We start from the raw sequence: 23,911 nt of genomic DNA on the forward strand, positions 1-23,911 counted from the left end.
AAAACGTATTATACTCTCGAACTCTATTTTTCTACAAAATGAAGCGTGTAGTACTTTAGAAAAATATTTTTTTCTGTGGGCAAAGTTACAATTGCGAGGGCAATGTTGTAATGTTTTATTGTATTTAATTCGTGTATGGAATAGCAATGCTCCGGGAGAGTTAAAACAAATCTATATATTGAATATTAATGTTGTGCAATATAATATTAGATATTGTAAATAATTATATATTTTAGAGGTTTCCGCAGAATTAAATGTAAAACTGTGTTCATTCATTTATAAATAAATGTCTTAGATAACTGTATGTTTGTTGGTTTTATTACTCTTTGAAATTGAAAACCGGCCAAGAGCATGTCGAGCCATGCTCAGTGTAGGGTTAAAAGGATACTACATTATATTCGTTTTAAAAAATCTATTTAACGACACCTCACACCTAAGGTTACTAACAAAGAGTAAAGTAAGTATAATAGTTACTAAGGCGAAAAAAATGACGTAAAGGGGAAGTACCCTTATTTTAATTTTATTTAACCATTTTGTTGCATATCTATGCCAAATTGCAGGTTTCTGGCTTTAACGATCACGAAGCAAAGCCTCGGACAGACAGACAGACATACAGACATTGCGAAACAATCTATATATAAGGGTTACAAAATAAAGCAGTGGTTCAATTTGAAGCCCTGAATAAAGCCCGTACTATAGTTAGACCAAAAAAACTGCAGCGATTTTGATAGCCCACGCAGTGCAAGTGCTATTTATACGGACATCATAATTTCATTAAAGTTTGACGTTTAAAACTAGTTTAAAATAGCACTTACACTGCGTGATCTATCAAAATCTCTGCAGACTTTTCTTGGTCTAAACTTTAGGTACATGGCTGGCAACCATCTGGCAACCAAGCTTTCGACGGTCCAAGGTCACGCTGACCTTGGTCGGGCTAACCTGGGCTATAATCGGGAAAATCGAAGTTCGCAAATTACGGTGATCTTTCTCTGTTTTGCCTTCATTGGAGTAAAAGAGAAAGATCCCCGCAATTTGTGAATTTCGGTTTTCGCGGTAGACCCCGGACGGTATTTAGACATATAGCAACACCTAGCTAAATTACGTTACATTTCACGCATTTACTTAATACCCATGAATATACAAATTATGCATATAAAAATAACGTCAATTTATAAAAAATATTTTTATGTCAGTTGAGAAATATTTATCCTCGAAATTAAAATAATAAATTAAATTTTACCATATAGTTACTTATAGGATGTTCATTGATTATACGTTAAAAATAGACGGCAGGATTTGGAACGTACCCTCAATGGCAGACTTGTCATGTTGATTCCAAGATTTCTTAATTTATTAGCCAAAGTAATGTGTTTTATTACGCATTGATTACATTAGGCACCGGATAAACACTTATTACGTTTGTACTAATTGAATAAATACATGTGATTGTGAGTGAAAGTGGACTTACAGTGTTTAACCGCGGAATAAATATAAGAAAAATATCGCTGCGCTAAAGTATCTTAGAATCGATATAACTACGAAAATATTATTCGCCGCACCGCGAATTCATTATCGCTATGTCAACAAAATTATGAGTTAACCGCTAAGAGCAGGTATGTGCAATGCTTGTCGGTAACAGTTGTAACTAACGCTAATTTTCGGGGCAAGAGGTCGCTTTTAAATGTAATGTTTGTAATCAGATTGTTGCAAGTTTTACCGTAAATGGCAACGACCTTCGTTGATAAAAATACGTAAATAAAGCTAACTCTCGCATACCTACATGATTATTTTGGTAGAAAAAATAATTTGTAATGGGTTTACGTTTAACCCTAATCTCTCCTGATGGTGAGTGTTGAAGATGTACCATTTCATTAGCATTCCGAAGGTACAAAGCCCATGGAGAGAGTGATAAGAGTTGTGTTGCTTTGTCCTATGTTAATATAAGTATTTGTGTGTTGGGTGTTCGAGGTTGGATGTTTGGGTGACCGCTAAATATTTTTACCATAAAGTTTTCCAATAGGTACTTATACTTACTATTAGAAATGCACAGGATATTCGGTTACTATCCAGTATCCCGCCAAACAACTATCCATTGCATCTCTACTTACTATATTAAACTTTTAGGAGTCACAATGTCCCTCGAGCGTGACAGTATGGGCGTAATGCCCAACGCTGGTGTGGGGGCCTCTGACCCCCGATCTCAGCTGCACCAGGAGATGAGGGAGCAGAACTTTGATCTCATCAGATTTGCATCGTACCGAACCGCTTGCAAACTCCGTTATGTCCAGAAGAAGTGTAACTGTGAGTGATGTACCGATTTTACTTATCTTTCTTTTGTCAAGGTATTTCTTTTACAATACAATACTCTTTATTGCACACTACCAGACAACATTCTCCCCTTTTTTTGAAGTGATAACTTCTTTAGCGGAGCTGTGCACTTTTTGTGATGGGGAAAAAATGTTAAACTCGTAACAGGTGTCACGTGACCGTAAGACGGACACGTGACCTGATCGAAAAACTGTTACAATGAGTTTTTCTTTATTGATTTAAATGCCATCTAGTGAGTTTCCCTCTAACTGGTATTAATATAACTTGAGTACTAACAGTGATGTGCTTACGGGTTTCAAGTAATGCAACGAAATAATGGTAGATGGCGTTAACCTCAATTATACATAGTGCGTCATTGAGTTTTCACTTCTGCCGGCACTCCCAGAGTGCAACCCGTTGTTTTTTATTTCTGTTCTTGTTTTTTCTTTTTATTAGGAAGTTATTTCCATGTGATTCTAGATTTAGCCTTTACATATAGCTCTCTTTTTATGATAAGAAGTCCTTGAAACTGCTTTCCTGAACTGTAATAACTTACAGTGAGTCCTGAAATTTAATCCTGCTTGTAAATAAAATAACATTTACACATTTACACCAAAAACTTCTTTAAAGTAAGCAACAGTACAGCTCATTCTGTATCCTATAGCCATAGGCTTTACTAACCAATTATTATCTTTACAGTACACGTAATAGACATATGGAACGTAATAGAAGCGTTCAGAGAGAACGCTCTGAACACCTTGGAGCCCAACGCCTGTGTGAACGTCACTCGGCTGGAGACGCTGGTGTCCTCTCTGTACCATAATTTGAACAAGCGGTTGCCGCCAGCGCATCAGGTGTCGGTGGAAGCATGTTCAGCGTTGCTGCTGAATTGGTTGCTGTCTGCTTACAGCACTGGGTGAGTTATTTAAAATTGTTAAAGAATGTTGACGACCTCCTATCCTGGTCCCGGCCCCTATCCTATCCTCCTAAGGCCCAAGGTCCTACCTGAAATACTTAATTATTTCAATGAAATTTAAACCATATTGAAATAGGAATAGAGTTGCAATTGTTTTGTTTTGTTCAATTTTCGAACAAAACAAACTCAAACTCTATTCCCTGCATTATAGGTTCAAATTTCAGTGGCAAATTTTGGATTTTTCATTTGTATGGCTGGCCTTAGGAGGCTATGGTGGGTAGTGACCCTGCCTACGAAGCAGGAGGTCCCAGATTTAAATCCTGGTGTAAATCTGCTATGAGACTTAAATAACAATATATCACTGCAGACCACAACTATAGTTATCAGATCCGTTCAACCTCGTCGGCTGAAATTGACACCGTATTACTATAAATACATACTATTTTCTATATCTATCTAATGTGTTATTAATAGATAACTTTACTACAGTTTGTGATTCATATTGGGTTGGTTTGCATTATTGTTTGAATCGTCACGTGTCGTGTATTCCACACAGCCTCAAAACGACTGAGCTATTGAAAGGGCTGATTTCGGCCCCCCCCCACATCTGGCGTCTTTCGAGCGTCGGCGTCTACAATTCTATGGCCGCTGCTCGATGCAACGTCGACGCAGCGTCGACGCAACTGCGCAGCGACGTCATTTTCCATAGCGCTGACCAGACGCCGACAGACCCCGACGCTCGAAAGACGCTAGATGTAGGGGGGGGGGGGGGGCCTTCAATGGAATAATTTCAAGTTATTGATTAAAACGTAATAAATATAAGAGCCTCGGTAGAGAGTACCATTCTGTACCATTTGGAGTTGAAACACTAGGTCCACGAGGTCCCAGCGCGCATAAGTTGTTCTCAGACATCGATACCCTTATCGAATCGATGTCACCATCGATACCTAGGGTTGCCATAATTAGTCGGAACTGATAAGGGACAGTGGTATTCTAGAGCAGTTGGTGTATCTGGTTGCTGCTGTTTGGAACTGGACTTTGGAGAGCCCTCTCTTCGAGAGCGCTATTATTTGACTAAGCCCCACGGTAAGCTCAAGAATGCTTGTGTTATGGGACCGGTCGACAAAATACGGGACAAAAACGGGACCAGTAAAAATACGGGACGTGATACTTAAATACGGTGACAGTCCCGTATATACGGGACGTATGGCAACCCTGTCGATACCAGACCCTTCTGGTTGACGTAACTGATGTCCAAAGAGCTGGCGGCTACCTCGCACAACGTATCAGAATTGCGATACAGCGAGGAAATACCGCCAGTATCCTTGGTACAATGCCTCAGGGGTCTATTTTAGATTTAAGCTAGTTATTAATTTCGTTTAGTAATACCACTGTATGTATGTTGTATGTAAATAAATGATTTTTCCAGTTACTGATTACGCGATTACAATTTTAATATCATTTCATTCAAACTTTTTTTTTTCTAAAGGAGGTGCTCTACTTGTTGTTTACGCGTGTAGTTTTGGAATGTTTTTATTTTTGAATAACAAATAACATATTTTGCTTCTTTTTCAGTGAGAATGTGATTACGCGATTACAATTTTAATATCATTTCATTCAAACTTTTTTTTTTCTAAAGGAGGTGCTCTACTTGTTGTTTACGCGTGTAGTTTTGGAATGTTTTTATTTTTGAATAACAAATAACATATTTTGCTTCTTTTTCAGTGAGAATGTGATTACGCGATTACAATTTTAATATCATTTCATTCAAACTTTTTTTTTTCTAAAGGAGGTGCTCTACTTGTTGTTTACGCGTGTAGTTTTGGAATGTTTTTATTTTTGAATAACAAATAACATATTTTGCTTCTTTTTCAGTGAGAATGTCGGCAAAATAAGGGTGTTCTCAATAAAAGTCGCATTGGCTACTATGTGTGCAGGAAAGTTAATGGATAAATTACGATGTAAGTGTTTTTATTTAGCTTGTTATAGTTCGTTTTTTTAGCATTAGAAAGAACTTCGCAGAAGTAAGCTTGTGGTTCCAAATCCGGCACTTTTAGCGGTAATAATTTGAAGTAAATTATATGTATTGACCATGCTATAGCCGCTGCTGGGCCGCTGGTTGCCGACCGCTGGTTTATAGTGTTGGCCTATTATATTGCAAAGTACACCTTTGCAATAATATGAAAATCTTAAATTTTACAATTAGATCGCCCCAATTTCACATCGGTGACAGGTGCGACGAATTGTAAAATCACTGTTGCTGACGTCACAGGCATCCATGGGCTACGATTACCACTTACCATCGGGCGGGCCGTATTCCTGTTTGCCACCATCATTGTATTATTTAAAAAAACTTTATTATATCGGAAAAAAACAGATATTTCTCCTGCGAAGTTTTTGACAATTGTCAAAGATTTAGAAGAATTGTAGGTAATTCTTGACAGGTAATGAGTTATATGTCGGAATTTCGTGACAATTGTAGTGTTTCTTGTGACAATTGTCATAAACTTAGCAAGAGAAATATCTGTTTTTTTCCGATATCCTAAAGTTTTTTTTAATAATACAATGATGGTGGCAAACAGGAATACGGCCCGCCCGATGGTAAGCGGTAATCGTAGCCCATGGATGCCTGTGACGTCAGCAACAGTGATTTTACAATTCGTCGCACCTGTCACGTTGGTGAAACAGGGGCCAGATGTGTTATAAATAAAGATACATTATTTATGTACTATAAAAATATTTATTCATTTTGGCTCTTGTCCAAAGTGGCGGTTTTTTCATAAAACCGTCATATCATAAACAAATCATACTTTATTATGGCAGTAATGTTGCACATTACTGTCTTAAGCTGACTGATACGCCAAACAATCAATTTGGCGTGCTGCCAACACATTTGCGTGCTAATAAAATTCCTCATATATCTTTTGATGATAAAATGTATTGAATGAATTAAAAATTATTCTTAAAGAGGCTATTTTTAATTTTTTATTCTCAAGTGCTACAATGATACATGATACATAAGTTACACAATTTTGTAGGGTTCGGTACCCAAAGGGTAACAACGGGACCCTATTACTAAGACTCCACTGTCTGTACCCTTTGTCTGTGTGTGTTCCTCTGTCTGTCTGTGTGTCTCTGTCTGTCTGTCATGAACCGTGATAGCTAGGCGGTTGAAATTTTCACAGATGATGTAAGTATTTCTGTTAATACGATGATCAAACGGGCACGGTCTGGTACTGGCTACATGATAAAACCATCTTTATGACACGGTATTACATTTTTATCGGAATTGGACCTAGTGAACTAAAATTCAGCTAAATCGAACCTATTCAAGTGATTTTTTTAGTGCACAGATAAAGGACAAACTCAATTAAAAACATTGTTTTTTTTAGATATCTTCTCGCAACTATCTGACGGCAACGGCCACCTATTGATGAAGAGGCTATCTGACTACCTAAGAGAAGTGCTGGCTTTACCGGCAGCCGTGTACGAATCCCCGTCGTTCAGTTATGACGATTCGTTGGCGCTGTCTATATTCAATCAGGTAATAAATCTGACAGATATCTGACGGCGACAGTCCGCTAATAAAGTTATCTGACCTGAGAGGTGCTGGCTCCGCTGGCAGCCATAGAATAGAGAGCGTTTATTCAAGTCAAAAAAAGCAGTGGTGGCCGAGTGGATATGACGTCTGACTTTCAATCCGTAGGTCGCGGGTTCAAATCCTGGCTCGTACCAATGAGTTTTTCGGAACTTATGTACGAAATATCATTTGATATTTACCACTAGCTTTTCGGTGAAGGAAAACATCGTGAGGAAACCTGCAAACATCTGCGAAGAAATTCAAAGGTGTATGTGAAGTCCCCAATCCGCATTGGGCTAGCGTGGGGACTATAGCCCAAGCCCTTTCGCGCATGAGAGGAGGCCTGTGCTCAGCAGTGGGACGTATATAGGCTGAAATGATGATGATGATGATTCAAGTCAAAATAAAAGAAGAAAATAACACGTATAAGAGTCTCCGTCACTCGGCTCCGACGAATTGTGGGTGCTGTCTGTGTTTACAGCAATCTGACGCCTACGGTCCGACTCATTGGCGCTGTCCATTTGTTAACTATCTGACGGAAACGATTTCGAAGATATTTCAGTCTGATATTCATCAATCAGTCTGATATGGTTTCAATGTGCCTTAGGCCCACTTGCACCATCCCACTAGCGCGGGGTTAAGGGGTCATCCATTAATTACATCACACGTTTAGGGGGAGGGAGGGGTCAAGAAAATGTGACATATTGTGACATGGGGCAGGGGGGAGACACAAACTTTGTGACGTCACTTTAACTTCATCAGTAACCGAAATTTTTTTTAAATTATTTTATTCGCTGTACATTTAAATAAAAAGTTTTTAAAACGATAATCGTTTTTATTCTTTTATTTTCTTTCCTAAGCAGTTTTGTGTTATAAAATTACTAATATTTATATCGTCAAAAATATTTTGATAAAATATTAATAATACTTAGGTACTTACTTAATTCGATTTGGCGATTTCGTAGAAAAAATGTGACGTCACACTAGGGGGGAGGGGTTTGCCAAATGTGACAAGGAGGGGGGAGGGGTCAAAAAACCTAGAAATTCGTGTGACGTAATTAATGGATGACCCCTAAGCAGTTAAACCGTTAACCTAGTGTCAAATTGTACTGGTAACTCCAGGCTTAACCGGTTAACCCCGGGTTAGTGGAATGGTGCAAGTGGGTCTTAATATGTGTTGTTTGTCAACAGAACGGCAAGATAACAGTGAACGATTTCCTGGACACTTTGATGTCGGATCCCGGTCCGCCGTGTCTCGTGTGGCTGCCTTTACTGCATCGGCTTGCTAGTGTTGAAAATGGTAAGTCTTCCTCGCGTTATCCCGGCATTTCGCCACGGCTCATGAGAGCCTGGGGTCCGCTTGACAACTAATCCCATGATTTGACGTAGGCACTAGTTTTTACGAAAGCGACTGCCATCTGACCTTCCAACCCAGAGGGTAAACTAGGCCTTATTGGGATTAGTCCGGTTTCCTCACGATGTTTTCCTTCACCGAAAAGCGACTGGTAAATATCAAGTGATATTTCGTACATAAGTTCCGAAAAACTCATTGGTACGAGCCGGGGTTTGAACCCGCGACCTTCAGATTGCAAGTCGCACGCTCTCACCACTAGGCTACCAGCGCTTACTGTTGAAAATGGTAAGTAAATACAAATATGTGTCACTTATCGCCACTTGCACCATTCCACTAACCCGGGTTAACCGGTTAAACCTGGAGTTACCATGGTTACCAGTACAATTTGATACTGGGTTAACGGTTTAACCGCTTAACCCCGGGTTAGTGGGATGATGCAAGTGGGCCTTATCGAAATTAAACTTTCGTGAGACATATTATAAAATGTTCAGACGACAACGGTTTCACGCACTTGAATTTTTAGTCGCTATTGGCGACATGGTTCGGGCCCTTCGGGGGTCCTTCCTCAGTGCACGAAGTGCAGCCGCCGCGAGCACTCGAGCCTGAGGAAGGACCCCGGAAGGGCCCGAAACATGTCGCCAATAGCGACTAAAAATTCAAGTGAGTGAAACCGTTGTCGTCCGAACATGTGTACCTTAACTTCAAACTCGGGTAAATCCATTCGACCCTCTCAGCAAATATCTACCCTATTACCTTTTCTTAATACCAAAGTCGCATATAATCTGACAGACGGATTTACCCGAGTTTCAAGTTAAGCGACTCATATGTATAGTCCGTGTTTTTTAGCATTAGAAAGAACTTGGCAGAAGTATGCTTGTGGTTCCAAATCCGGCACTTTTAGCGGTAATAATTTGAAGTAAATTATATGTATTGACCGTGCTACATTAGATAATTCAATAATTATTAACAATTAAAGAGCCTCATAAAAACTACACGCTTGCTTCTGCGGAGTTCTTTCTAATGCTAAAAAAACCGGGCAAGTGCGAGTCGGACTCGCGCACGAAGGGTTCCGTACCGTAATGCAAAAAAAAAACAAAAAAAGCAAAAAAAAAAACGATCACCCATCCAAGTACTGACCCCTCCCGACGTTGCTTAACTTTGGTCAAAAATCACGTTTGTTGTATGGGAGCCCCATTTAAATCTTTATTTTATTCTGTTTTTAGTATTTGTTGTTATAGCGGCAACAGAAATACATCATCTGTGAAAATTTCAACTGTCTACCTATCACGGTTCGTGAGATACAGCCTGGTGACAGACGGACGGACGGACGGACGGACGGACGGACAGCGAAGTCTTAGTAATAGGGTCCCGTTTTACCCTTTGGGTACGGAACCCTAATAGGGTCCCGTTTTACCCTTTGGGTACGGAACCCTAAAAAAACGAACTATAGAAGCAAAACACATCGTCACAAAATGTTACTTCGTATAGTAAAATTTGAGATTTGATTGACTCAGAAATTTACAACTCTTCTATTTAAAAAAAATCTAAGAGGTAAATTTAGTGTGTCCCCGGCCTAAAGGACAAATTCAAATCGAATTTTGAACTATAATGCAATAAAAGAAGGTTCCGAATTCAAAACTGCAGAGATGACTCTGGGACTTAGGAGGCCGAGTAGGTAGATTTGATCACTTGGCTCAATAGAGAATATTAGGCAAAGCTCTGCGTAGGTGGCACCTCTAGCACATACAGTAAACAAACCTCATTGACATCATCAATGACACATCATGCGTCACTAGGTCAATCACATGGCCTACCGTGAAACACGACAGTCGAGAGTTCGGTTTCAGCCTCTCTATCACTCTTGCTTATTCGATCGATAGAGAGGCAGATAATGAAATTTAGATTTTCACGTTTCGCGGTAGGCCACCTGTAAACAAACCGCCTTGATGCATCAATGTCATAGTGAAAACTTGTCAAAAAATTGTTTAAGTCCTAGTATGTATAAGTTACTCTATGGCATAGACTAGGAATCCTCTGGACCGAGTTTTGAGCAATTATTTCATGCAACCGATGATTCCAAAAATGCGGGGGTGCGCGGGACGAGGTGAGCGAAGTCCCGTGCCGTGATTGGTCTGTTCAAAGACACGGACGTCACACAAAGACACTTTCGACTCGAACATGGAGTAAAATTACCGTATATGTCACAATAAGGGTGACATTTTCAATTGTGAAAAAACCCTTTTTACAAAATAAAGATTAAAAGAAAAAAAAATTACCGTATGCGTGGCAGAGGGGGTAGCGCGACTATGCTCAGTCTGGAGGATGTTTTGTCTGTTCTCTATGGTTTACTGAACAAATTAGTGCTGCACTCTGGCGGCAGAACATTGCAGTAATACTCCCTATTGGCCTTATGTTATGTATTAATGTAACCCCCTATTGTTCCAGTGGTCCACCCGCTAGCCTGCTCCGCTTGCCGCCTAAGCTCGCTAACTGGTTTCCGCTACCGCTGCGCGCGTTGTGCCAACTACACACTTTGTCAGGACTGCTTCTGGCGCGGCAGAGTCTCCCAGGGCCACACCAACGAGCACGAGGTCAAGGAATACTCGCACTATGTAAGTTTATATTTATATTTGACGACCGGTCTGGCCTAGTGAGTAGTGACCCTGCCTATGAAGCCGATGGTCCCGGGTTTGAATCCTGGTAAGGGCATTTATTTGTATGGTGATACAGATATTTGTTCCTGAGTCATGGGTGTTTTCTATGTATTTAAGTATTTATATATTATATATGTATATCGTTGTCTGAGTACCCACAACACAAGCCTTCTTGAGCTTACCGTGGGGCTTAGTCAATTTGTGTAAAAAATGTCCTATAATATTTATTTATTTATTATTTATTTTATATGTATATACTAGCTTTTGCCCGCGACTTCGTCTGGGTGGAATTAGTACCAGCAGCTAGAGTAAATACAGCGCCTGGATAAAATCTAATCGCAATTCGAGCATAATGTTTACACCAATTAACAAGCACTTTAATTTTCTCATTTCCACCCCCTTTTCACCCTCTTTACAGATGACTTCTGACATACAATACAAACTATCCTATGTCCTTCCTGGGACTTAAACTAACTCTATGCCAAATTTAAACTAAAAACGTTCATCGGTTTAAGCGTGAAGAGGTAACAGACAGACAGACAAACAGACACACTTTCGAATTTATAATATATACATTTCAGTTTGATTGATAAAATTTGTCTTTATGTTTTTTAATTTGACTTAATATCGACAACTTCGATCCCGCATTTTCGACTATTCGGATTCGGGTATAGATCAATGCAGGATCGAATTTGTTCGAAAGTCAAATTGAACTAGTAGAATCAAAGCCTTCTCAAACAAACAAATCCAACAAAATCTCAAACAAAACCAAATCAAATCTTCTCAAACATATTCGATCGCGCATTTATCTATAGATTTTTGTAAGTACTCAGTAAGTTTCATTTCATTATGTTTGTTTATTTTTTCGTTGTGAAATTAATTAATCAATTTCGACTCTTCGATCCCATATTTTCGACTAGTTCGAGTTTATTGTTTTGACTAGTGTGACTTTTGGCGCATTGGAATAGTACACTTATAAAAATAAATAAATATTAGTAAGACCACGAGAAAAAATGTATCGAAGATGCAACAAAAAGTCACATGACATTTCCATACGTTATTTAAGTTTCGATTGGCATTTTCTATCAAATATTGCAATCTTGTCTAAGCCCCCTGTTCACTGTAACGCCATCTTTGAGCGCTAATTCTCGTTATTTTAATATTACTTAATAATCATATGTATTTGTTCCAGAAATCTCCATCGAAGCAAATCGGGGCAACGCTGCGCAAGTCATTCCGATGTGTACCGGAACGGGCTCGGACCCAGGTCCCGCGCTATCCTGACCGCCCTGAGCGCACACTCAACCTCAGTCATATCGTGTAAGTACTAACTATTATAGGCCTTACGTAGTTGAAATAAAGGTCATGAACTGTTAAGTCATTCCGGTGTGTACCGGAACGGGCTCGAACCCAGGGCTCTGAGAGTATTAGGTTCCTGTTAGTTTTGGTTAGGACTCGAGTCCTTTGAGTCCAATTTATCTACGGGCCAATAATAAAGAAAATAAAGATTATCATTTCATTAAAAAAAAAAAAATTAATATGAAACATGTTTATTTCAGACCCCCCTCTCCCGTACCCGCCCACAACGGTTTTCCCGAATATGCGCCGGGATACGTCAACACTGGCTCATTGGACTCCCGATCGTCCAGGTCTACTCATCGCAGTGAGTATATCGCATATTATTACATAGACTAGGAATCCTCTAGATGGAGTTTAGAGCAATTATTTCATGCAACTGATGCTGCCAAAAATGCGGGGGTGCGCGGGACGAGGTGAGCGAAGTCCCGTGCCGTGATTGGTCCGTTCAAACGACGAACGAGTTCACGGACGTCACACAAAGACAGTCTAGAGGATGTTTTGTCTGTGGCTGGGCTATGAGCTTCTGTTTCTAGTATTTGTTGTTATAGCGGCAACAGAAATACATCATCTGTTAAAATTTCAATTGTCTAGCTATCACGGTTCATGAGATACAGCCTGGTGACAGATAGAGGAGTCTTAGTAATAGGGTTCCGTTTTTACCCTTCCGGTCTTCTTCTTCAGTCGGTCCCTCAATACTGAGGATCGTGACATCATATCCTTCTGTTGAAGACCAGGTCCCACCCACCATAGGGTTCTGTTCCCCGCCAAGCGACCAGGATACCAGGACCGTGGTATGCTAGAGAATTAGAGATTATTAGTTTATCAATCAAAATATTTAATAGCATAAATAAGGGTACAAAACAGGTGGCATACAAAGTTTTCATACTCATTCCTTATTTTACCATAATATGTTAAGAAATAAATGTCATATGCTAAGAAAAAGTGACCAAGGCCTCCAGTGCTCCAGGCTGGAATCGAACCAGCGTCCTCTGCTATCGCGGCAGGTGCCTATGTGCGATAGCAGAGGACGCTGGTTCGATTCCAGCCTGGGGAACCGGAGGCCTTGGTCACTTTTTCTTAGTACATATATGACATTTATTTCAGTTTACAATTTATATCCTTTAAATAAAAACAAATTAAAATATTTTCAGTAAATAATTTAATTTGTACTAAACGTACATAATATGTTGTTATAACATGTCTTTATTTTGTTTAAACATTTTAATTGATATTCAGGCATAGCGGAGCATTTATCGCGTGGGGTGGACGACGAGCACAGACTCATCGCGCGATACGCTGCGCGATTGGCCCATGAAAACCGCACTATGGTAAGTAACTTTCCTCAAAATGGACGACAAAATCGACTTTGCCGTATAAAAAATAGGTCGCGAAGTGCGGAGTTTATGGTCAGTTAAAAATTAAAAAGTTAAAAACATTGCAGTCTCGATTTTGGGACTGCAATGTTGCATACAAATTCCATTATTTGTCGAGTTCCAAATTTTTTAAAAGTTTAAATGGCCATATCAAATGAGGCACAGGCCCATTAAACAGCCAAACAGATGATTAGTGCTTATTATTATAATTTTGGTACCGCGACTATTTAGCTGTCTCAAATAGGTTGGCGTATTTTCGGCAGAAAAATACACTCCTATTTTAAAATTTAAAAAATAAAAAGGCGGTAAAGCAAGCTTTTTCAATTGTTTTTACTTTTTTCTGTGAAAATATATACGTAAGAACGTTGCTTCTGTAAAATATTCCTATTATATTTATATTTCTTGCGCCATTTTTGAGAAAAGCACTATATATGACTCGGCTGGAAGGCTACTTGCTGGCTTCGGATTCAATTAAACGGACTCCCAAGGTCGTCCGTTTAATACGAATTCTCAGCCTGCGAGTAGCTACTTCCGACCCTCGATAATAATGTACTATTAAAAATGTGTTATCAGTGAATATATTGCTAATACAAAGTAGGGATTGGTCAATAACTGGCCACCTGTTAGTAACTGGCCACCCTAAACTAAAAATGAATTCTATTCACCTATAAACATAATTCATTTTAGCATAAGGCGTCCAATTATTGAAAAATGTCCTTTTTTCAGCCGCGAGCAGGACGGTCAGCGTCGCTTACTCCAGAACTTGTAAGTTATTACTCATTTTACATGCTCCTATTTTAATTACAATGAATACAGTGATTTAACTAACAACCATGCCCAATAGATGACACCTTTACTGACAAATGGCGTTATTCATAGACATCGGTTACACGCTAATTCTGGCGTCAGTTCAGTCCATCAGTCCATTCGAGTTTTGACTGATGCCAGAATGATCGAAAATGGACATGGTTAGACGATCAGTCCAGACTGACAACAGACTGATAAAATTACGACAGTAGAAATCGGTTACACGTTAAATCTGGCGTCAGTTCAGTCTATCATTTCATTGTTGCATGGACGGTGACTGACGCGAGAATGACACAAAGAGGTTACACGATCAGTCTCCTATCAGTTTTCTGTAATTCAAAACGGACTGATGAAATTTATCAAAAAATTTAAATTTTCATCAGTCCAGCCCATCAATCCATCAGTCCGCGTGTTATGCGATAATTCTCCCGTTAGTCTAACCAGACTGATGGACTGAACTGACGCCAGAATTAGCGTGTGACCGATGTCATAAACGCGTTACTGGCCTGAATTAGTTATGAACCGTTTGTCTTTATCTGTCAGTTTGACTGATGTATTTGTGAGAAAGTGATAGGTAAAACATAATTTAACTAAATTAGGCCCGTGAAGTTTTATGAATAAGGGGGTTTGATTGTACTCAACTCAATACCATTTCCTATAAGTAGTTCGTTTTTTAGCATTCTGGATGTGTCTTTTAATTGAAAAACATATTTATTATTAAAAATAAGTTACGACAAATATGTAACAATTATGAATGTAATACGATCATTTATATTCTTCTGCTTTCATAAGTAATCGTTACTGTTATTTGTAAAAAGCGTTTTTCAATTAAAAGACATGTCAAGATCGCTTACCTTCTTTCTAATGCTAAAAAAACGAACTACAATAGCATTCGTTTTCCAGGGTCGATCATCATCAGAGGGATCAGAGGTTGACGCGGCGCGGCAACAACGCGAACTGATCTCGCAACTCGAAGCCAAGAATAGGGAGATCATGAGGGAGATTGCGAGGCTCAGGTATAAATACGCTGTTCGTGTGATATATTTTAATTGTGTCATAAAGTTTTAAAAGCCCTTAATGGCCCTATCGAGAAACGTTATGTAAAATTGATTATTCGTGAAATGAGTAACATTTTCTGAGTATAGTTCGTTTTTTTAGCATTAGAAAGAACTTGCAAGAAGGTAAGCGATATTGACATGTCTTTTAATTGAAAAACGCTTTTTAAAAATCAAAAACAATTATTTATAAAGCAAAAGAATATAAATGAACGTATTAGATTCATAATTGTTACATATTTGCCGTAACTTATTTTTAAAATGTGTTACCTTATTTCTAATGCTAAAAAAAACGAACTATATAACATTATGCGAATGGGACCAAAAGCAAGTGTCGTATGTAAAAGAAGTTCAACGACACAGATTAAAAAAACCGGGCAAGTGCGAGTCGGACTCGCGCACGAAGGGTTCCGTACCATAAAGCAAAAAAAAAAACGGAAAAAAATGCAAAAAGTAAACGGTCACCCATCCAAGTACTGACCACGCCGTCCACGCCCGACGTTGCTTAACTTTGATCAAAAATCATGTTTGCTGTATGGGAGCCCCACTTAAATCTTTATTTTATTCTGTTTTTAGTATTTGTTGTTATAGCGGCAACAGAAATACATCATCTGTGAAAATTTCAACTGTCTAGCTATCACGGTTCGTGAGATACAGCCTGGTGACAGACAGACGGACGGACGGACGGACGGACGGACGGACGGACGGACGGACGGACGGACGGACGGACGGACGGATGGACGGACAGCGAAGTCTTAGTAATAGGGTCAGTGGCGGGACTTCCATACAAGCCCAAAAGCCGGGCTTGCCCTAAGGCAACTAATTGCCTTACCGAAATTACGTAGTGATAAGATCAATAAAGATTATTTTGAAAATCGCGCGCCAAACGAACCCGTATTATTAAATTCAAGCCACAGCGGCCTCGAACCGCGGCACGAGCGTGTTGCAAAATTATGCCGCGGCGTGGCGCCTCGTCCGCGCGAACTAAATCAGGCGGAGGATGTTCTAGCTATCCTGCTCGAACTCGCACTCGTTGGCTTGCAACCGTGCTTGCTTTTTCGTCCCGCTCTGGGCACTATCAGCCTACAAACCGTCAAAGAACGATGTAACTATTTGTTGGTATGTAATTATGTATAGCAATTTTATAAGACGATTTATGCTTGGATTTTGTGTGAAGTTAGCTGCATAAGTTCGCACAGCGCGCGTTCGCGTTTACTTCAAGTGTATTATTATTTAGTTGAGCCGAGTCAGTGGTCGAGTCGAAAGTAACGAAAGTTTGTTTAAGTGAATTTGATTAAATAGTGAATGTGAATTTGTTAATTGTTGTGGCGCTTAGTTTAATAAGTGTTAACAATGGATCAAGAAGTGGTTCCTTGTGACGGTTTGAAATGCGTCCACGTTTTAGTCAACCAAAACAAGGTAAAGTCTTTGACCTTTGTCGAAAAACGGGACCTAATTTCCGCGGCAAAACCAACACCCGACTTGTGTATTTCTCAGTCAAGTCAGTCGCGTAAGAGAAATTTCTGTAGGGCCGTCTACAAAACTCATTGGATTGTTGGTTGTTCCCATACAAATAAGATGTATTGCTGGTGTTGCATATTTTTTTCGATATTAACGTTTGGAATACTTCTGGCTATAACGATTTAAATAATTTATCTGGAGCAATAAAGAGGCACATGAATTCCGGTAAACATATGTGTGCAGTGATTTCTTTTAGCAATTTTGGGAAACAAAGGATCGAGGCCTCTTTGTCGCGACAATTATCAGAAGAAATATCAAAACATAACATGCGTGTTGACAACAATCGTAGTGTTTTTCAGAGGTTAGTCGATATTGTGTGCCATTTAGCACAGCAAGAACTTCCTTTTAGAGGACACGATGAGTTCACTTCATTAAATAGGGGCAATTTTTTGGAACTTGTATCGTTGCTATCAAAATATGACGGCGTTCTAGAAAAACATGTTCAAAGCGACAAACCAAGCTCGAGCTATTTGTCTAACAAAATACAAAATGACATTATTCATTCCGTAGCAGACGTGCGCTATGATTAGCTCGCCTCGTCACGCTAGCAGATGCATTTGACCCCGAAGAGTGAAGATTGGACAGTTATTACGAAAACATATCTTTCGGCTTGCCCTACTCCAAAACCCTAGGCACGCTACTGAATAGGGTCCCGTTTTACCCTTTGGGTACGGAACCCTAAAAAGAACAGTATACAATACAACTGCCTGCGGATACTACGGATGTAGTGCATTAATTATTTTCCATCGTATTTTCACTTAAACGCGGTTGTACCGTGTCTTGCTATTTCAGTCAGTCTCGGTACTAAAAGTAATACCGTTGTCTGAAGTAGCATGACAAATACGAACGATTCCGAGAAAATACGATGGAAAACAATTATGCACTACATCTGTTTGATGCCTAATCATAACTGAACTTTTTTTCAACAGACGTCAACAGGAAGCGGAAGCGTCAGCAAGTGGATCAGGTTCCGCCCCTCCACTGGTTTCCGAACTTCGAGCCCTTCGGCAGAGGAAAGATGAGCTCGAGGGTCATCTGTCCTCGCTGCAGGAGTCCAGGAAACACCTCATGCAGCAGCTCGAGGGACTCATGAGGATGCTCAAGGTAGGCTAGTCAAATAATGAACCAGTGTCTCCGGCTCCCCCCCATTGGTGTCGGAGCTGAGAGCCCTGCGGCAGAGGAAAGATGAGCTCGAGGGTCATCCGTCCGCGCTGCAGGAGTCCAGGAAACACCTCATGCAGCAGCTCGAGGGGCTCATGAGGACGCTCAAGGTAAGCTAGTCAAATAATGAATCAGTGTCTCCGGCTCCCTCCATTGGTGTCGGAGCTGAGAGCCCTGCGGCAGAGGAAAGATGAGCTCGAGGGTCATCTGTCCTCGCTGCAGGAGTCCAGGAAACACCTCATGCAGCAGCTCGAGGGGCTCATGAAGATGCTCAAGGTGGGCTAGTCAAATAATGAATCAGTGTCTCCGGCTCCCCTCCATTGGCGTCGGAGCCGAGAGCCCTGCGGCAGAGGAAAGATGAGCTCGAGGGTCATCCGTCCGCGCTGCAGGAGTCCAGGAAACACCTCATGCAGCAGCTCGAGGGGCTCATGAGGACGCTCAAGGTAAGCTAGTCAAATAATGAATCAGTGTCTCCGGCTCCCTCCATTGGTGTCGGAGCTGAGAGCCCTGCGGCAGAGGAAAGATGAGCTCGAGGGTCATCTGTCCTCGCTGCAGGAGTCCAGGAAACACCTCATGCAGCAGCTCGAGGGGCTCATGAGGATGCTCAAGGTGGGCTAGTCAAATAATGAATCAGTGTCTCCGGCTCCCCTCCATTGGCGTCGGAGCCGAGAGCCCTGCGGCAGAGGAAAGATGAGCTCGAGGGTCATCTGTCCTCGCTGCAGGAGTCCAGGGAACATCTCACGCAGCAGCTCGAGGGGCTCATGAGGATGCTCAAGGTGGGCTAGTCAAATAATGAACCAGTGTCTCCGGCTCCCCCCCATTGGTGTCGGAGCTGAGAGCCCTGCGGCAGAGGAAAGATGAGCTCGAGGGTCACCTGTCCTCGCTGCAGGAGTCCAGGGAACACCTCATGCAGCAGCTCGAGGGGCTCATGAGAATGCTCAAGGTAGGCGAGTCGAATAATTAATGAATTAGTGGGGTGGAGTTCAAGTACTATGGAAGTTGGATATAAAAAATAAACTAAAAATCGGTTTTTGTTTAAGTTTTAAGGGTAATAGACCAGCGGTGGAACAAAAATGGGTTTTGATAACATTAAAGTTTTTTCTTTTTTGATATGTTATTGTAAGCATGTTAAATAACATTCATGTAAAAAGTTAGAAAATTTTAGGTGGAGCGTTCGGCCATATTTAAATTTTCAATTTTTGCTAATTAACTATGTAAATATAAAATTAAAGTTACAAAAAACTTTAACATATTCAATAACACTTTAATTTATTCACAATATTCGGTTTTTAGAAATCTGGAACAGCTGCTTTCTGGTGAACGTAAAAACAGGAATTATTATGTAAATACAGAATTAGAGTAGCTGATATTGCAAAATTACGATATTATCTATCAACTTAGTATACATGTAAAAAGTTAGAAATGTAGACAATGTGCTTGTCTAGATATTGATTTCTCGTTAAGCAGTATAGCCAATATTGAATTAAAGTTTGTAGAGTTAATATTACACGGTCATAATAAAGATCTTACTTCTCACACAAAAGATTAGAAATATAAAATCACGGCGACACTAAATACTGATACGTAAGTATGCATTCCGAGCTTATATTAAGTTACATTTCAAACGCGTGGCGTTTGCGCGCGCCGCGCTGTGCGCCGTGGCAGGAGGCAGCGATCGACGGTCGCGGGCTAGCGGTTAGCGCGGTGCCCTTAAAAATACGCAAAGCGTTTATAAAATTATTATCAATGGTAAATAGTTATTTTACACAGTACACTAATGGAAACTTACCTTCCCTTATTTATTTCTATATGTACTAGGGATTGCCCGCGGTTTCGTTTACGTAGAATTCGTTATCGTGTTAAGTATAGAAATAATAGATACATTTGAAAATTATTTTAGGTGCATTGTCATACAGATAACTACCCTTGTTAAAGTATTCTTCAAATTCAATACACAGGTGTCATTTCAATATAATTTTGCCTAATTTGGCGCTTTTAGGTTATAAATGACTTGCGACATATATTTTTTAAGAGCGATCATCTCCGATAATATTTACTTTATCATAAAATCAATTTCAAACTAACGTTATTCAATATTTATCATTTTAAAGTCAATATTACCAACCAACTGATCCAATTTACCTACGGTAACAACTCAAAATTTGCATCAAATTAAATGCCACTTTTCTTATCCGTTTCGAACAATCAAGAGGGCCTTTACGAGCTGATGTGGTGAACATTTTATTTAACCTTCGTCCCTTGAAACCTTCACTACGCTCAAGGTTCAACTTTACGAACCACTCGCTACGCTCGTGGTTCAATTTTAGAATGTTTGAATTTGTGAATGTGCTTCCTGCCTCGCACAGCCAAACTGCCCGATACGACCTTCAAACCTTCAAAGACCCCCATCTTAAAGGTCGGCAACGCGCTTGCAACCCTTCTGGTGTTGCGGGTGTCCATGGGCGGCGGTAATCGCTAACCACCAGGTGATCCGTCTGCTCGTTTGCCTCCTATTTAATAAAAAAAAATGTTTCGCTTGTTTGGGTACCAATATTAGCACGAGCGGTTAATCAACAACTTTTCCCCTTGTAAAACAAATAAATAAGGTAGGTGAGGTGCAGGCATATGAGGCCCGGCGGGTAACAAGGCCCAGCATTCAAAAATAGCAGTTGCTCCCTATTATTCCCAATTATTCTGAATTTGTACTTGTTGCTAAGAAGGCCCACTGTCAGTGCAGGTAAAAAGGTCTAGTCCCGGGCCTTATTGAACGTATGAGATGAAATATTAGATTAAAATATTTTAAGATAATTTTCAATATTTTTTAATCTCTTATTAATAAGGTCGATTTGAAGAAACTTCTATAAAATTATGACTTATAAATAACACTTGCACTGCGTGGGCTGTCAAAATTGCTGCAGACTTTTCTTGGTCTAACTCTAATATTTTTTCACTTGCTTTATTGACCTAAAGACGTTTTAAAGAAACAAAAAGTCTAATAACATTGAGGCACTTATACTTTTTAAAGGCAGTAACTAATTACAAGTGACTTTTTTTGTTAATACATAGGTAGGTATTTACGATCATCATCATATATTTAAGAGTATGACTCTTGTCGGTGGAGCAATTTCCATGTTTGGCGGTCCTGCGCCTTCTCTTTGACAGCCCGATACGACACGACGTTGATCTTTTCCTTTATTTGATCCATGTACGCTCTCCTTGGTCTTCCCCTCTTCCTGTTTGCTTCAACTTTCCCTTCTATGATATTTTTGATAAATTCGTCGTGTCGTATCAGGTGCCCAAGCATCCTTCCTCTTCTATTGTCTATAGTTCTTAACAAACTCCTCCTCTCTCCTACTACATAGGCCACACTGAATGTTTTGCACTACTGGCCACTGGTAAACATTTAAATTATGAATTGTATATTTAAAAAAAATACAGGCTTTTGATTATGGAATGTGACAAATGTTGGCGACAAATCGATCGTCTTTTGTTTTTAATGGCTTGTCAAAGTAAGTCAGTGCGTTGAACGTGGCTTTAACGCGAAAATATTTTTAGAGCTATGATTTTGTTATGATTTTAAAAGTTCGCTTACTCCGCAAGAGTGTAGTGCTTCTCTTCAAAATGCTTTTGGGATTGAAGCACCACATCTGAACATCGTGAGGCGTTGGTATGATGAATTTAGTAGAGACAGTATTATTCTAGATAATGATTTTCGTGAAGGTCGACCGTCCACGGCGATCATTCAAGGAAATGTGGCTACTGTGAGACGACTCATTGAAGAAAACCCACGAATCACCTATGACGAAATTTGAGGACAATTAGGGATAGGTATGAGACAAATACAAAAGATTTTACAAGAATATTTAAAAGTCGGGAAGCCTTGTTGTCTTTGGATTCCTCACGAATTAACTTCAGTCCAAAAACAGGTACTTCTTGACTGGTGCCGAGAAATGCTGCGTAAGTATAAGCAAGGAAGTTCAAATGCTGTATATAACATCGTTAAAGGAGATGAAACCTGGATTTACTGCTACGATCCGGAAAAAAGGCATTAGTCCAGTCAATGGGTCTTTCGAAGGTGACAGGAGGCCCATATAGAAGTTCAACAAGCCAAAAGCGTTGCCAAACATTTTGATCGTCTGTTTTTTTTAAACGCGACATTTTTGTACCGTACTTTTAAATAATAAAAGAACGTTCAGAAATAATCGATCTGAAAGAAAAAAAGTTGTGATTTACCCCTTAGTTCCCCTAACTTTTGAACCATGGGTCCAAAAAATATGAAAAAAATCGTGAAAACATAACTTAGTAAATACTTTCAAGGAAAAATATAGCGAACCTAATCGGTAAAGCTGTTTTTGAGTTATGGCAAATAGTCTATTTTGACAGACGGGTAACTACGGAACCCTACACTGAGCATGGCCCGACATGCATATGGCCTATTTTTTATATTTTATCAGCAGGTTACTTAGCTTGCTTACTCTAAGCTAATTTTTTTATTTGTGATGAACAATTACAAAAAAACGACGTTTTCTTAAACCGTCTATTTTTTATTGCTTATTTAACTTTAACAGCCTGTAGCCCCTAAAGTATTGATCGCAGAGTAAAAATAAACATAACCAAATTTGTAGTAAATTTTATGTTAAAACTTTTGTCCGAAGTAATTATAATGCAATTCGTACACATTTTCGAGATATGAGCAAAAATATGAAAAAAGGTACCTTCAACCCCCCTCTACACCCCCAGCACACCCCCTACCCTCGAGGACTTTTAGTATGTTTATCTAGACACCACAAGGTATGCCTGTACCAATTTTCAAAACTACACGAATTATTTCCGCAGCTTGCCCAAATTCGGCTTAATTTGACGTGGCTAGTAGTCATTGAAAAAGACCGCGAGAGACGACCGAAAAGCCGCATCCTCCTGCGTCATAATAATGCGTCCACCGATACCGCAATAAAGGCAAAAACATTTTTTAATTACGAAAACGTGGAAAATGTCTCTTATACGGATTATAATCCAGACATTGCACCCTGTGACTTCTATCTATTTCCCAAAATTAAGGATTTAATTTGGGGTTTGACATTTAAGACCCCGGATAAGGCAGTTACTACGTTTCATCACCACGTCGAAAACATGCAGTCAAGTGATTGGGCCTCATGCTTCCAAAAATGGTCCGAGCGAGTGAATATGTGCATAGAATGTAAAGGGAAACATTTTGAGAAGCAATAAATGTATTATTATGGTTATAAATGGTTTTATTCAAAAGTTACGCAAAACTTTCAGTGTGGCCCTCGTATGCGTAAAACCTCTTCGTTAGTTTTCTTTTCTTTTACGATAGAATTGCGAAAAATAGATATTTTGCAACGAGTGACGAATTTTAAAACACGGTCAAAGGGAGTGTTTTAACGTGCTTATTATAGCACCAGTGTCGTAATGTAGCACCAGATGTACTGATAATACTTACTGTTACGAATAAATATTTATACTGTAAAAAAATATCCCACCAAACACATTTTCATGTAAATTTTATTGCTAAGACGAAACCATAAGACTCGCACTGTCAAAAAGTTGTCAGATCTCTTGTCGAGCCAAGCTTCAAACTCTACAAGCCCTAACTTCACTAACTCTACACCTTAGTCAAAATATGTGGCTTGGCTGTTTTGCTACCGCCACATGGGCATAAGGTGAAAAATTTATTAAATTCATTATTTTTAGGGTTCCGTACCTCAAAAGGAAAAATACTGAACCCTTATAGGATCACTCGTGTGTCTGGCTGTCCGTCTGTCACAGCCTATTCGCTCCGCAACTACTGCACCAATAAGTTGAA

General features: G+C 39.7%; 2 protein-coding genes across 2 annotated transcripts in view; both read left to right on the forward strand.

Annotated features, from left to right (window-relative positions):
* Positions 1-1,284: 1,284 nt before the first annotated feature.
* Positions 1,285-18,206, forward strand: LOC134674217 (dystrobrevin beta-like). The gene is made up of 14 exons (XM_063532275.1): positions 1,285-1,613; positions 2,125-2,301; positions 3,007-3,223; positions 5,099-5,184; positions 6,616-6,767; positions 7,995-8,103; positions 10,603-10,769; positions 12,004-12,131; positions 12,371-12,474; positions 13,407-13,498; positions 14,270-14,308; positions 15,254-15,366; positions 17,856-18,030; positions 18,087-18,206. Exons 2-14 carry the CDS (start codon positions 2,133-2,135, stop codon positions 18,204-18,206), a joined length of 1,671 nt encoding a protein of 556 aa, XP_063388345.1. The 5' UTR covers positions 1,285-1,613; positions 2,125-2,132.
* A 7-nt stretch (positions 18,207-18,213) lies between these two features.
* The window catches only part of LOC134674218 (uncharacterized), a 41,707-nt gene continuing 36,009 nt past the window's right edge, over positions 18,214-23,911 (forward strand). Inside the window, exons 1-3 of the mRNA XM_063532276.1 lie at positions 18,214-18,363; positions 18,556-18,704; positions 18,889-19,030. Coding sequence (XP_063388346.1) covers positions 18,214-18,363; positions 18,556-18,704; positions 18,889-19,030 — 441 coding nt within the window. The remainder of the gene's footprint in view (positions 18,364-18,555; positions 18,705-18,888; positions 19,031-23,911) is intronic.

The sequence above is a fragment of the Cydia fagiglandana genome, chromosome 19 (assembly GCF_963556715.1).
Source record: "Cydia fagiglandana chromosome 19, ilCydFagi1.1, whole genome shotgun sequence".
NCBI lineage: Eukaryota > Metazoa > Arthropoda > Insecta > Lepidoptera > Tortricidae > Cydia > Cydia fagiglandana.